This window comes from Microcaecilia unicolor, chromosome 5 (genome assembly GCF_901765095.1).
Source record: "Microcaecilia unicolor chromosome 5, aMicUni1.1, whole genome shotgun sequence".
NCBI lineage: Eukaryota > Metazoa > Chordata > Amphibia > Gymnophiona > Siphonopidae > Microcaecilia > Microcaecilia unicolor.
Window position 1 is genome coordinate 356,617,449 of NC_044035.1, and position 13,285 is coordinate 356,630,733.

General features: G+C 49.6%; 1 protein-coding gene across 1 annotated transcript in view; it reads left to right on the forward strand.

The window, feature by feature from the left end:
* LOC115471370 (cadherin-15-like) overlaps positions 1-12,474 on the forward strand; it is a 59,229-nt gene extending 46,755 nt beyond the window's left edge. Inside the window, 4 exon segments of the mRNA XM_030205068.1 lie at positions 2,710-2,949; positions 3,207-3,343; positions 5,073-5,240; positions 11,575-12,474. Of these exon segments, the coding sequence (XP_030060928.1) occupies positions 2,710-2,949; positions 3,207-3,343; positions 5,073-5,240; positions 11,575-11,775 (746 nt within the window). The 3' untranslated portion in view covers positions 11,776-12,474.
* Positions 12,475-13,285: the final 811 nt, after the last annotated feature.

Consider the following 13,285-nt stretch of genomic DNA (forward strand, 5'->3'; position numbering starts at 1 on the left):
AGCAATGCGGTTGTTCTTGGGTAGCTGTTGTGCTCACTTCCGCTTAAGACACTGTAGGTCAAGATCACTATGGATGATTTGAAACTCCGTTGACTGAGAAAAGCCGGTTGCTCAACTAATTTGACAAATGGACTTGCGAGTTTTAGGTGCATCCTCTTGACTCAGCACAAGTTCTTCAACTGTTGCAATGTTTTCTTCAGCACGAACTGATCGGGCCCTGCTGCTTCTTGACTGGCAATCAGTTGAGCCTGTTTATCGCAATCACTGTCACATGACAGTAGATGTGGCAGGACTCTTATTTGCCGCTTTCTCGACTGGTACCGTAGTTGAATTGCCCTGTATAATTTTTCAGTCAGACCAAGTTTTGGTTTTGGCTCTTTGCCTTTGAGTTTGACTATGCTTTGTTTCAACTAATATTTCAAATTGCTCAGACTCCTGACGTAGGCTTTCCAGCCAAAACACAGTCCGTGTTGAGTTGATTGAGTTGATTTGAATAAAAGAGATTGAAGAGATCTGTTGAATTTGTCTTCTCCACTGTGTTAACTTCAGTTTATGTTCCTGTGTAGTTCTTGTACTTCTGTGGTTGTTCCATCTTCTTGCAAATTTATTCAGGATGATATATCCCAAGTTTTATTGAAATTGGTCACGTTTTGACAGAGTTATGCGGAAAACAAGCTTTGTAGAGTATTATGTGAAACACAGTGTAGAAACAGTAGCCTAAATATTCATTTATGTGCCAACATTTAGACGTGCCCAGTTACAGCATGTCAATAGTAGGGGCGAATGTGCATATCTAAATGTGGCACATAAACAAAAGAAGGGAAGAACAAGCCTTTGAACACAAAAGCAGAAGCACAAAGAGCAAAGGTGACACAAAAGTCCAGCAAACGAATGGTGTAGTGCAATAATGTATTCTAATATTAATAACAGGTATCGTCGACTCAACACGGGCCGTGTTTCAGCCACAGAAGGCCTGCCTCAGGAGTCAATCCCGATAGTTGCACTAGATATATGGATCCATGTAAAGTTATAAAGGAATGCACTGGTAGATAACACAACGAAGTGAACCTAACTGAGCACAGTATATGGTTAACCGATTAGTGGTTCTGACTGCCAGCGCAACATCAGGTTAGCCGAATACATATATCTAGTGCAACCATCGGTGTTGACTCCTGAGGCAGGCCCTCTGTGGTCGAAACATGGCCCGTGTTGAGTCAACGATGCCTGTTATTAATATTAGAATAAATTATTGCACTATACCATTCGTTTGCTGGACTTTTGTGTCACCTTAGCACATAACCTACGCATTCTATTATCTAATCTAATCCGAGATTTTTAGACCACACTAGTCTCATCAGGAGGTTCAAGGCAAGGCATAGCCAGACTTCGGCAGGAGGGGGGTCCAGAGCCCGAGGTGAGGGGGCACATTTTAGCCCCCCCACGGCGCCGCTGACCCCTCCCCAGCCATTGCCGACCGCCACCACCATCACCAACAACAACAACTTTGCCCCCCCCCCCCCCCGCCGACGACCCTCTCAACCCCCCTCCCACCACCAACCTGCTGCCGCCGTTACCTACCTTTGCTGGTGGGGGACCTCAACCCCCGCCAGCCGAGGTCCTCTTCTTCCGGTGCAAGGCTTCATTCTGTTTCACAGGATGTCAGACTCACAGAAACAGTACGAAGCCTTGCAGATCAGCCAGCGAGGTCCTCTTCTTCCTGTAGGACGTCAGACTCACAGAAACAGAACGAAGCCTTGCAGCTCTGCCAGCAACACGGCCGCTGGCTGATCTGCAAGGCTTCGTTCTGTTTCTGTGAATCTGACGTCCTGCACATACATGCAGGACGTCACACTCACAGAAACAGAACGAAGCCTTGCGCCGGAAGAAGAGGACCTTGGCTGGCGGGGGTTGGGGTCCCCCGCCAGCAAAGGTAGGCAACGGCGGAGGAGGGTTGGCGGCGGGAGGGGGGGGGTCGAGAGGGTCGTCAGCTGGAGGGTCCAGGGCCAAATCTACGGGGGCCCAGGCCCCCATGGCCCCACGTAGCTATGCCACTGGTTCAAGGCGGTTAACAGAATTTATCAAATAAAAATGCTTTTAATTTTTTACGCAGTGTCATATAGCCAGCCTCAGATCAAACTCAGAAAGGGAGTGCGTTCCAAATTGTAATAGCTTGGAAAGAAAACATCGCCGACAAATGGCGTTTCAGTCTTTAACCATTTAATGGAGGAAGTTGTAGGATGAAATTTCCACACACAACCGAGAAGAAAAGAGAAAAAGATCAGGACACACATAAAATTAACAACTCCGAGGTACTACCATTTCAAACATGGAAGATCATACAAACTGATTGAAAAATAATACGTGCCCTTAAAGAAAGCCAATGTCATTTTCTAATTTTCTACGGAGTAATCGTGGGACCCACCCGTGCGCCTTCCCTTGCATTTGGTCTCCAAGCGAGTTGCACGCTAAAGTTATAGAGTCCCGCTTAGGGCCCAGTTACTACAGTGCTACTGTTCTGGAATTTTGCTGCGCAAATGGCGCTTATGTTCTAGAATGAGAAGGGCCTGAACAGTTGCTGCTGCTCAGAGGAGGAGAGGCAAAGAAAAGCACTTGCTCTTTGCGCCTTCACAGTGCCAGGGTAGGAATCATGCTCCGAGCAGCTGTATGCTTTAGGTTTCTCACCAACTACTTCTTTCCTTTCCTGCTCAGATACCCACGCCGAGATGAAGCTACTGATGGAAGTGGAAGAAGGGCTCCATGTCCTTCATCTCCTGGTTCGTGACTCCGGGGAGCCCCAGCAGGAGCGGGAGCAGGTCCTCAATGTGTCAGTGTGCCACTGCGACCACTCTGAGAGCTGCAGGCTGGGCCTAGCGTCTATCTTCCACGCAGGAGCAGGCATTAGCTTCGGGGCGCTGATGATCATTTTGTCCAGTGTCATCCTTCTGCTGTGTGAGTGTTAACAGCAGGAAGTGCAGGGAGCTTAGGGTGAGGGGAGCTGATATTGGTTCAAGTATGGAAATGTGTTTTACTCATTTACCCAGGGTGGTAGAAACCAGATTAGGAGAGAAGTGTGGTTGGCTGGATGGGCCGCTTGGTCCCTTCTCATGCTACTGTGAGCTGCGTTCCGACTGGCTGAAGCAAAGCCCAGTCCTGGGTTCCAGCTAGTCGCAGCTTCTCACGACTGTGTTCTCCTCTTGCTTGCCTAGTGCTGGTCCTGCTGGTAGCCATTATCGAACGTGTCCGTCAGCGGAGCTTTCACAGGGGAATCTTGGCTAGTTCCGATGATGATATCCGGGATAACATCCTGAACTATGATGAGCAAGGGGGAGGAGAACAGGACCAGGTAATGTAGGAGGAAACCAACAGCAGAGGTAACTCGGCAGCCAACTTTCATGTACAGAGCCCACCTTGCAAGAGCTCTGCCACTGCTCCTCACTCCTGTCCTGCAGCATCCCCTGAAATCCCCAAAGGGACCCCTGCTGCCACTGAAGTCCATTCCTCTTATCCAGAAGTTTCTAACTTGTGCTCTGCAGACTCATGGGGGGGGGGGGGGGTGGTTCCATGAGAGCATTACAGAGAGGCCACAGGACACAGAGTATTTTTGTGCTGCTGTAACCCATGTGAGCAGAATGCAGTGGCTGTGGAGATAGCGGTAGCAGCAGTAGTTGTGTGTGAAGGAAGTAGCAGCAGTGGTGGGATGGGATCGGAGGTGGCTGCACAGCCCAGAAGTGGGGCAAGCAGTGGTGGCAGGGGAGAGTGTGACTAGAAGCAGCTGTGAAGGCCAGGAGCATGAGCACTGGGACCAGCAACAACTGCAAGACCTGGGATTGGAATGGCAATTCATCAATAGATAAGGAAAGAGAGAGATACTTAGCTGAAAGAAAAGGGAGACTGGCTGACTGGTAGGGCCTGGCTGGGAAGAGATGGAGAGACTGGATGGAACAGGCTGAGGGGAGGGAGAGAAAGTGAGACTGGTGGGGACTGAGGGAGGGAAAGAAAAGAGATTGGTTGGGGGAGTGAGCATGACTGGTGGAGTTGGGCTGGAAAGAGAGTAGTGGCTGGGGTCGAGAGACAGAACGGGTGAAAGAGAAGGGAGGTAAAGGGGGCTAGTGGAGACAGGCGGGGTTCCAGGAAGAGTGAGACCATACAGCCTATCCAGTCTGCTCATCCGTGTCATCTAGTATTCTTTCCTCTCCCTTACAGATCCTATGTAGTTGACCTAAGCTGACTTGAATTCAGATACGGTCTTTGTCTCCACTCCCTCTACCGGGAGGCTGTTCCACAAATTCACCACCTTTCTTTAAAGAAGCATTACCTCAGGTTACATCTGAGTCTGTTCCCTTTTACCTTCATCCTTATTCCTCCTCATTCCAGTGGTCTTCGTTACAAAGCATATGGGAACAAGTGGGAGAGGGAAGATATGATAGAGACGTTTAAATAATTCCATGGCATAAATGCACAGGAAACGAGTCTCTTTCAATTGAAAGGAAGCTCTGGAACAAGGGGGGCCTCAGGAATAACCTGAGGAAATACTTCTTCACAGAAAGGGTGGGGAATTTGTGGATCGGCCTACTGGTGGAGGTGGTGGAGTCGAAAACAGTATCTGAATTCAAGAAAGCTTGGGATAAGTACATAGGAGCTCTAAGGGAGAGTAGATGGCATGAGTGGCTATGCCTTTACTTTTCCATATTTCTATCCATTTCTTCCTTGAGCATTCACCTGGTTGTGATTCTACTGAAGGCTACCTACTGCAAAAAAATGTTAGTGAGAGCCACATCCATAAACATGTTTCCATTGCTACCACGTGTGTTCCTAGAGGCTGGCCAGGGTCCAGGTTCTGTTGGTACAGACTGTCTTGACGTTTCTTCTGGGTTTAGGAATGTGTATTTGTATCTGGGTACTGAGTTGTCGGTCCTTAAGCTCCGAGACAGGGCAAATGGTTACCGTATCTGGAAAGCATTCAACGTTCCATGTACTAAGTTTTTAACTCTGTTGTCCTCCATAAAGTCAAGGGAGTTTTGTGATGATACAGTGTAGTGAGAAAACACTAAATCATTTCTGCTCTCCTGTAGGACGCCTATGATATAGACCAGCTGAGAAATCCCACTGAGCTGACCACACCCTCGTTTCTCCAAAGCAAACAACCAATCCGAAGAGACGCTCCTTACAACTACACCACACCACAGTATCCCAGAAAATTCCCCAGTAACCCCTGTGACATTGAGGACTTCATCAGTGATGTAAGTGTTGCTGGAGATATACTGAGGGGGTTCTGCCCTGTGCAGTGGCTTCCCATCTGATCCCTCTAGAGGCGTCACAATGCAGTGTCTGTGTGTACTGGATACTCTCTCCCGTTGAACCTACTTCTCCTGTCGGATTCCCCATAAGCTAGCTGGAAAAAATAAGCCTTTAACATTTGGGGAAGGACATTTCTGATCAGTGTGCAGTGGCAGGCAAATAGAATGTTCGGAATTATTAGGAAAGGCAACCAAAATGAGAATATGATAATGCCTCTGGTGAGACCACACCTTGAGTACTGTGTACCAGGGGTATGGCTACGTGGGGCCACAGGGGCATGGGCCCCTGTAGATTTGGCCCTGCCCCCCCACCGCCACCGTTGCCCTGACTCCCCCACCGACGCCGTCGGGTATCTTTGCTGGTGGGGGGTCCCCAACCCCCGCCAGCTGAAGTCCTCTTCTCCGGCGCAGCCGCGTTGCTGATCTGCAAGGCTTCTGTTTCTGTGAGTCTGACGTCCTGCACACGGCCGCGCCGGAGAAGAGGACTTCGGCTGGCGGGGGTTGGGGACCCCTGCCAGCAAAGGTACCCCACAGCGGTGGGGGAGGGGTGGCGAGAAGGGGGGTTGAAAGGGTTGGCACCGAGGGGGTCAAAGGTGGTGGTGGCGGTGGCAGTGGGGAGGGGGTTTCAAAAATGGCGGGGGGGGGGGGGGGGTTGGAGACGCCGGGGGGGCTAAAATGTGCCCCTCACTTCAGGCTCTGGACCCCCCTCCTGCCGAAGTCTGGCTACCCCCCTGCTGTGTGCAATTCTGGTTGCCGCAATTCAGAACCGCAAAAGATACAGATATGGACAACCAAAATGATTAAGGGAATGGGATAAGTCTCATATGAAGGAAGGCTAAAGAGATTAGGGCTCTTCAGCTTGGAGAAGAGACAGCTGAGCTCTGCAAATCTTGACTAGAGTGGAATGTTTACGGTTTCAAAAAGTACAAAGACTACGGGACACTCCATTAATTTACTAAGTATTTATTTTATTTATTTATTGGGATTTATTAACCGCCTTTATGAAGAGATTCACCCAAGGCGGTGTACAGCAGCTACAGTTTAACATAAAACTTACAATTTTGTTAACAGCACAACACTAGTAAAATAAACAAGTAAAGACAGAATGAAAGAGGAAAACATGAAAGCAGCAAATTGAGACCTTATAATAGGACTTACGATGAAACAGGATCAAAAATATACATATTTAGCAGCACTGAAATTCAAACAGAGATATAATACAATGTAAGCATAATGGTGATGGAATATCTAATAAGCACACAATTAGAACATTCAAATAACACTGATATGATACTAATGCTTTTCTACAATACGGCTTAGCATAAAGCTGAGGGGCCAAGTGCAGATATGTACATGGGGACAAGATGGATAAATAAATGGGTGGCTAAACTAAAGACAAGTTCTTTGTACAGTTAATCAAGATATAAGGAACTGATCTAAGGACAAGTGGTAACCCCCCCCCCCCCCCCCCCCGCCAAAAAAAAAAAAAACAGCTAATGCAGCTGGGTTTAAAAAAGGTTTGGACAAATTCCTGGAGGAAAAGTCTATAAACTCTTATTAAGTTAGGCCTGGGGGAAGCCAGTGCTTGGAATCTTGCAACTTTTTGGGACTCTACCAACTGCTTGTGACGTGGATTGGCCTCTGTTGTAAACAGGATACTGGCCTTCATGGACCTTTTGGTCTGACTCAGTAGGGGAAACTGTTACATTCTTGTTTTAAAAAAAATTAAATTCTCTTGTTTTGCAAATTCCATTGCTTCTTTCTCCCCATGTACTGGTGGATTGTTACTCATTCCTTCTGTTCACTGAAACACTTGTCCAGAGACCTGCTGCAGTCAGTTGCTTTGGAAGTCCAGCTCTTTTTGATTGTTTGGCACTCTTGATGCTGCTAAGTATGCCCGGGAGTCTGTAATTAATAGCTCTATTTCTATGAGACCCAAGTCACCTTCAATGCAATGTACAATCTCTGCACACCCTCAATATACCCATCTCCCCCTTAGACACACAACCCAACACACTGATCCCTCCATATAATACACAGATCCCAACACACATCCCCACTCCCTTCAACATAATCTCCCAACATACCCATCCCCCTCACATACCCCCAGACTTCCACACCTCCCCCCAACACACACACACATACTCACCAACATACTTATTCCCCTACTACACACCCAATGTACCCCTCCCATTGTACCCATCCCTCCACATACCCCAGGACACATCCCCAACATATTCATGCCCCAACACAAACACAGCAACTCACACCACCAACATACTCTCATACCCTCTCCATATCCATTCTCCCAATACATTCACATATACAAAAAACCCATCCCACCATATCCTTCCTCGTACCCACCAACAAAACACCCCACCAAACCCATCCTCCCACACACACACCCCCCAACACTGTCACACATACACATCACTTCACATCTTGATATCCAACCAGTGGCATAGCAAGGGTGGGGCGGTGGGGGTAGTCCGCCCCAGGTGCACGCTGCTGGAGGGTGCAGAGAGCAGCCACGCACCTGTCGGCTCCGCTGGTTCCCTGCTCCCTCTGCCCCAGAACAGGTTACTTCCCGTTCCAGGGCAGAGGGAGCAGGGAGCCAGTGGAGCCGACAGGCGCACAGCTGCTCTCTGCACCCTCCAGCAGCCAAGAATGCACCCGGGGGGGGGGGGGGGGGGCTTGATGCGTCGGGGAGGGGGTGTCATTGCGCTGGGGGGGTGTCGTGCTGCACCCTAGGGGAACGGACGCCGCTACACCCGGGGGGGGGGGGTGCAGCGGCGATGCGCCCCGGGTGACAGCCGACCTAGGAACGCCACTGTATCCAACCCACACATCCCCACAGATAACTCTGTGTAATTAAATGTACACATACTGCATCACCCACACACAAGGACCTCACATACCACCATCAGCGACTAATCACACCCCAAACCCACTATCACTATCAACCCAAACAGCCCCTGGTACCCTACTGAGAAACACTCTACCATTGCTGTTTCATTCACATTTTCCAAGCAGACACGCTTAAGTCTGCAAGTGGAGGACTTGCATCAATGCTCTACACTTTATTGACTGACCCAAAGTGTAGGAGAAGACAAGAGGCTGCTATCACCCACGGTGGTAAAAATCAGGAGACGAAAAGTCAAGTCTAAGCACTGCTCTTGAGGCTCACACACTTTCACACCCCCTTGCAGCCTGACCTCCCCACTGCTGCTGCTTCTTTGAAATTGGTGACCTCGCAAGACTTCCGCTAAGTCTGGTGAAGCTGCCGCCTGAAGTCTCGGTAGCCATTTTCAAGAAACAGCGGCAGCAGAGAGGTCAGCGAGCAGAAAAGAGTGGTGTTGTTTCCTGCCCCGAAGAGGCCACTAGACCACCAGAATGTGCTATGGTAGGCGAGGGGGAGGGGAGGCCAGCCCGTCCATCAACCCGCCAGCTTAGAACCCTGGACAAACGGGCTGGCTGGAGAAAACTGCTCGGACCCCCAGTAGTCCCCTGAAAAGGAGGACATGTCTGGGGAAATCCGGACATATGGTAACCCTACCTCTGGGGGGGGGGGGGGGGGGCGTCAGAGTTTTATAATTCTCTCTAAAGCTGAAATTTCAGTTCCATTGGGCCACTTTCTCAGAACAGACCTCCCCCTATTCAGGTTTGATTGGCACTTTTCTGGAGCAGAGACCCAGAATGCTCTTTGCTACTACACAGGAAAGCATGTTTTGGCAGGGCCGCCTAGAAGGGGGTGCGGGGGGGGGGCAAAATTCCCTGGGCCCAAACCTCCACGGGGGGCCCGACGCCAGGGTCTCTCTCTTTCCTTCTCCTGACAGGACCTGAGTGATCGCGTCCCGACAGGAGCAGGAGCGAGAAAACTCCAGCGCCAGGGCCCCCCCCCCCTTGGAGGCTGGACTTCAGGCCAGGGCCTCTGGTTTGGCTGGCTGGGGTCCCCCCAGGCCCTGCCAGCAGAAGAGGTCTTCCTCCAGCGCTGCTCTTGTTCACTCTGCCACCTTACCAGCCAAGCAGCTGTTTTACCCCTCAGACCATGCATGCTTGGTTTTAAAACCAAGAATGCGGGACGTGAGAGAAAAATCAGTCGCAGGGGCAGGCCAGGTGGCAGAATGAACAACAGCAGCGCTGGAGGAAGACCTCTTCTGCTGGTGGGGCCTTGGGATCCCCACCAGCCAAGGTAGATGTAGACTGAAGTTGCAGCAGGTGGGAGGCGGCAGCGGAGATCCTGGGAGGGGGGGGGGGGTGGCAGTGGCGACGGTGATGCTAGCGGTGTGGGACAGCAGATGCAATCCTGGGGATAGCGGCGGCCCTGCCTCGGACCTGGCTCAGTCTCTCGCTGGCCCTGCGTTTTGGCAGCCTGTTCCTGTCATTTTTAGTGGTCCCTGTGCTGTGATTTGGTATAGATGTGTACGTGTGAAGGTTATCAGCAAGACTACTTATCATCTACATACTACTTATCATTTCTATAGCGCTACTACACGTACGTAGCGCTGTACACTTGAACATGAAGAGACAGTCCCTGCTCGACAGAGCTTACAATCTAATCAGGACAAATAGGACAAATAAGTGATAAGGACAAAGAGTAGCAAGATTCCGGAATTCCAAAGAGTACTATAACTTATCATTTCTATAACGCTACTAGATGTAAGCAGTGCTGTACACTTGAACATGAAGAGACAGTCCCTGCTCGACAGAGATCACAATCTAATTAGGACAGACAAACTGCACACATAAGGGATAAGGACAAAGAGTAGCAAGATTCCAGAATCCCAAAGAGGAGCAAGATTCCGGAATCCCAAAGACTACTACTACTTATCATTTCTATAGCGCTACTAGACGTACGCAGCGCTGTACACTTGAACATGAAGAGACAGTCCCTGCTCGACAGAGCTTACAATCTAATCAGGACAGACAAACAGCACACATAAGGGATAAGGACAAAGAGTAGCAAGATTCCGGAATCCCAAAGACTACTACTACTTATCATTTCTATAGCGCTACTAGACGTACGCAGCGCTGTACACTTGAACATGAAGAGACAGTCCCTGCTCGACAGAGATCACAATCTAATTAGGACAGACAAACTGCACACATAAGGGATAAGGACAAAGAGTAGCAAGATTCCAGAATCCCAAAGAGGAGCAAGATTCCGGAATCCCAAAGACTACTACTACTTATCATTTCTATAGCGCTACTAGACGTACGCAGCGCTGTACACTTGAACATGAAGAGACAGTCCCTGCTCGACAGAGCTTACAATCTAATCAGGACAGACAAACAGCACACATAAGGGATAAGGACAAAGAGTAGCAAGATTCCGGAATCCCAAAGACTACTACTACTTATCATTTCTATAGCGCTACTAGACGTACGCAGCGCTGTACACTTGAACATGAAGAGACAGTCCCTGCTCAACAGAGGTTACAATCTAATCAGGACAGACAAACAGGACAAACAAGGGATAAGGACAAAGAGTAGCAAGATTCCGGAATCCCAAAGAGTAGCAACATTCCGTGCAGAATCCCAAAGAGTAGCAAGGTTCCACACAGAATCCCAAAGAGTAGCAAGATCCCATGCAGAATCCCAAAATGTAGCAACATTCTGTGCAGAATCCCAAAGAGTAGCAAGATTCCGGAATCCCAAGGAGTAGCAAGATTCCAGAATCCCAAAGAGGAGCAAGATTCCGGAATCCCAAAGACTACTACTACTACTACTTATCATTTCTATAGCGCTACTAGACGTACGCAGTGCTGTACACTTGAACATGAAGAGACAGTCCCTGCTCGACAGAGCTTACAATCTAATTAGGACAGACAAACAGGACAAGGAAGAGATAAGGGAATATTAAAGTGAGGATGATAAAATAAGGGTTCTGAACAAGTGAATAAGGGTTAGGAGTTAAAAGCAGCATCAAAAGGTGGGCTTTTAGCTTAGATTTGAAGACTTGGTCAGTGTAATTTTTTCAGTCCCCCTCAGTTTGCTGCTGACATTTATGTCGCTGTGGTCTCTGCTAACCTTTCTCCCGTGGTGTCACAGCTTCCGCCCCCTGCCTGACTTCTCTAGTGCTATAACATAGTGCTATGAATTATCACATTGGTGGTGGGGTGGGGGGGGGGGAGGGGGGTGCAGGAAAATTTGTTCCATACAAGGCTCTTTCACATCACACGACTCCAGACATCCTGCAAATATGCCATTTACTTAGTTTAATGATATTTCCTCTGAGAAACCAGATGCTAACATGTAGAATTCGGTTTTCCTTCAGGGACTGGAGGCTGCAGACTGTGACCCCTGTGTGCCCCCGTATGATACAGCCCTCATCTACGACCACGAGGGGGATGGCTCAGTCGCAGGAACCCTGAGCTCCATCGCATCCAGCCTGACGGATTCTGACCAAGACTACGACTACCTGAATGACTGGGGCCCTCGTTTCAGGCGACTGGCAGACTTATACAGCCAGTCCTAAGGGGATGAGGCTCTGCCCAAGAACCAGGGCAGGGGGGAGGGCAGGGGAAGACCAGCAGCGGTTATATCTTCTTTGTGAGGTGTGTGAAGGATTGGGGCAGCAGGACTGATAGGAAACCTGTCCAGCTGCAGATGTGGTGATTGCAGTCTGTACATACATGTGCAGTCCAGTCCATACAAGTGTTGAGAGCAGGTCAAGAGACAGTGGCATGAGTGATAACAGTGTGTGTAGGTGATATTGAGGAGTGTCTGCTGTACAGACAGACTGTGATTTATGCTTTCATGGAACCAGAGATCTGTGCTTGGAGATTATTCTGGGATTGATCTCTGCAGACAGTCCAAGTCCCTGTTGAGCACTGTCAGGCGTCCTCCCCACCGCAGCAGACGGGGTAGGGAAGCCTGGACTGTGTTCTTTAGTAGGCCATATCACAGTTCTGGTGCACATTACAGCTGTAAGAGGTTTCTTGCCTCCAGATTCAAGGAAGCGTGCGACAAGCACATTGAATTTCCAAGGAAGAGAGTTGGATGGGCAGATGGGACAGGCTGTGTGGGTCTTTCCCTACCATCATTTTCTGTGTTTCTACCTAAGAGATAGCCAGCGCCAGTACCTGGGGAGTACATTTCCACACCTCCCAGGCCATTCACTCCTCCCACAGCAGGGCCAAATCATTTCTGGTGCCCCGGGGGAGGCGTGGAGAGGGACGGGCAACATTCTGCTTCAGCTGTCCCTCTATTTTTATGTGTCTATGAAATAAAATGTCTTTACCTCTGTTCACCTCCTTGTAGTGTATTTGTTTTTCAACCTTCCACATTGGAGCAGGTTTCTTTTTCTTCCTGGGGGGGGGGGGGCGGGGGTTGGGGGGGAGGGAGAGGAAGGCTGCCAGGTTCCTTCTGCACCTTTTGGGGCTTGCAAGGTAATTGAACTAGTGCTGGGATCCAGCCCTCTGCTACCTGGGGGAGTTTATATCTCAGCCTCAGCCAGGAGTCAGGCATCGGTGCTTCTCCCAGAACCCTGCAACTATGAGCCAGACGGTCAAGACCTAAGACTTAGCATTCCGCCCTCGGTGGACATAGTTTGGGGGAGCAAGGGGGGTGTTGCCCCCAATACTGCAGGATGTAGGCATCCTCCCACTGCTACTACACCAGTAACATAGTAGATGACAGCAGAGAAAGACCTGCACGGTCCATCCAGTCTGCCCAACAAGATACTACTTTTTGTGTATACCTGACCTTGATTAGTATCTGCCATTTTCACGGCACAGACCGTAGAAGTCTGCCCAGCACTTGCTCCGCCCCCCACCACCGGCTCTGCCACCCAATCTCTTGCCCTTTTCTCCCTCCTGCCATGACCCCCTTCCTCAACCTTTCAGGAACAGACTGAGGCTCCCAGGGACACACCTGCTATTCAGCAATGTCAATGTCTGTGCTGCACTTCTTGACCTTAGCTTTCCCACAACTTGCATTCAGCATGGTATTGAAAAAGAGCAATATCTAAATGATACAGATGCTTA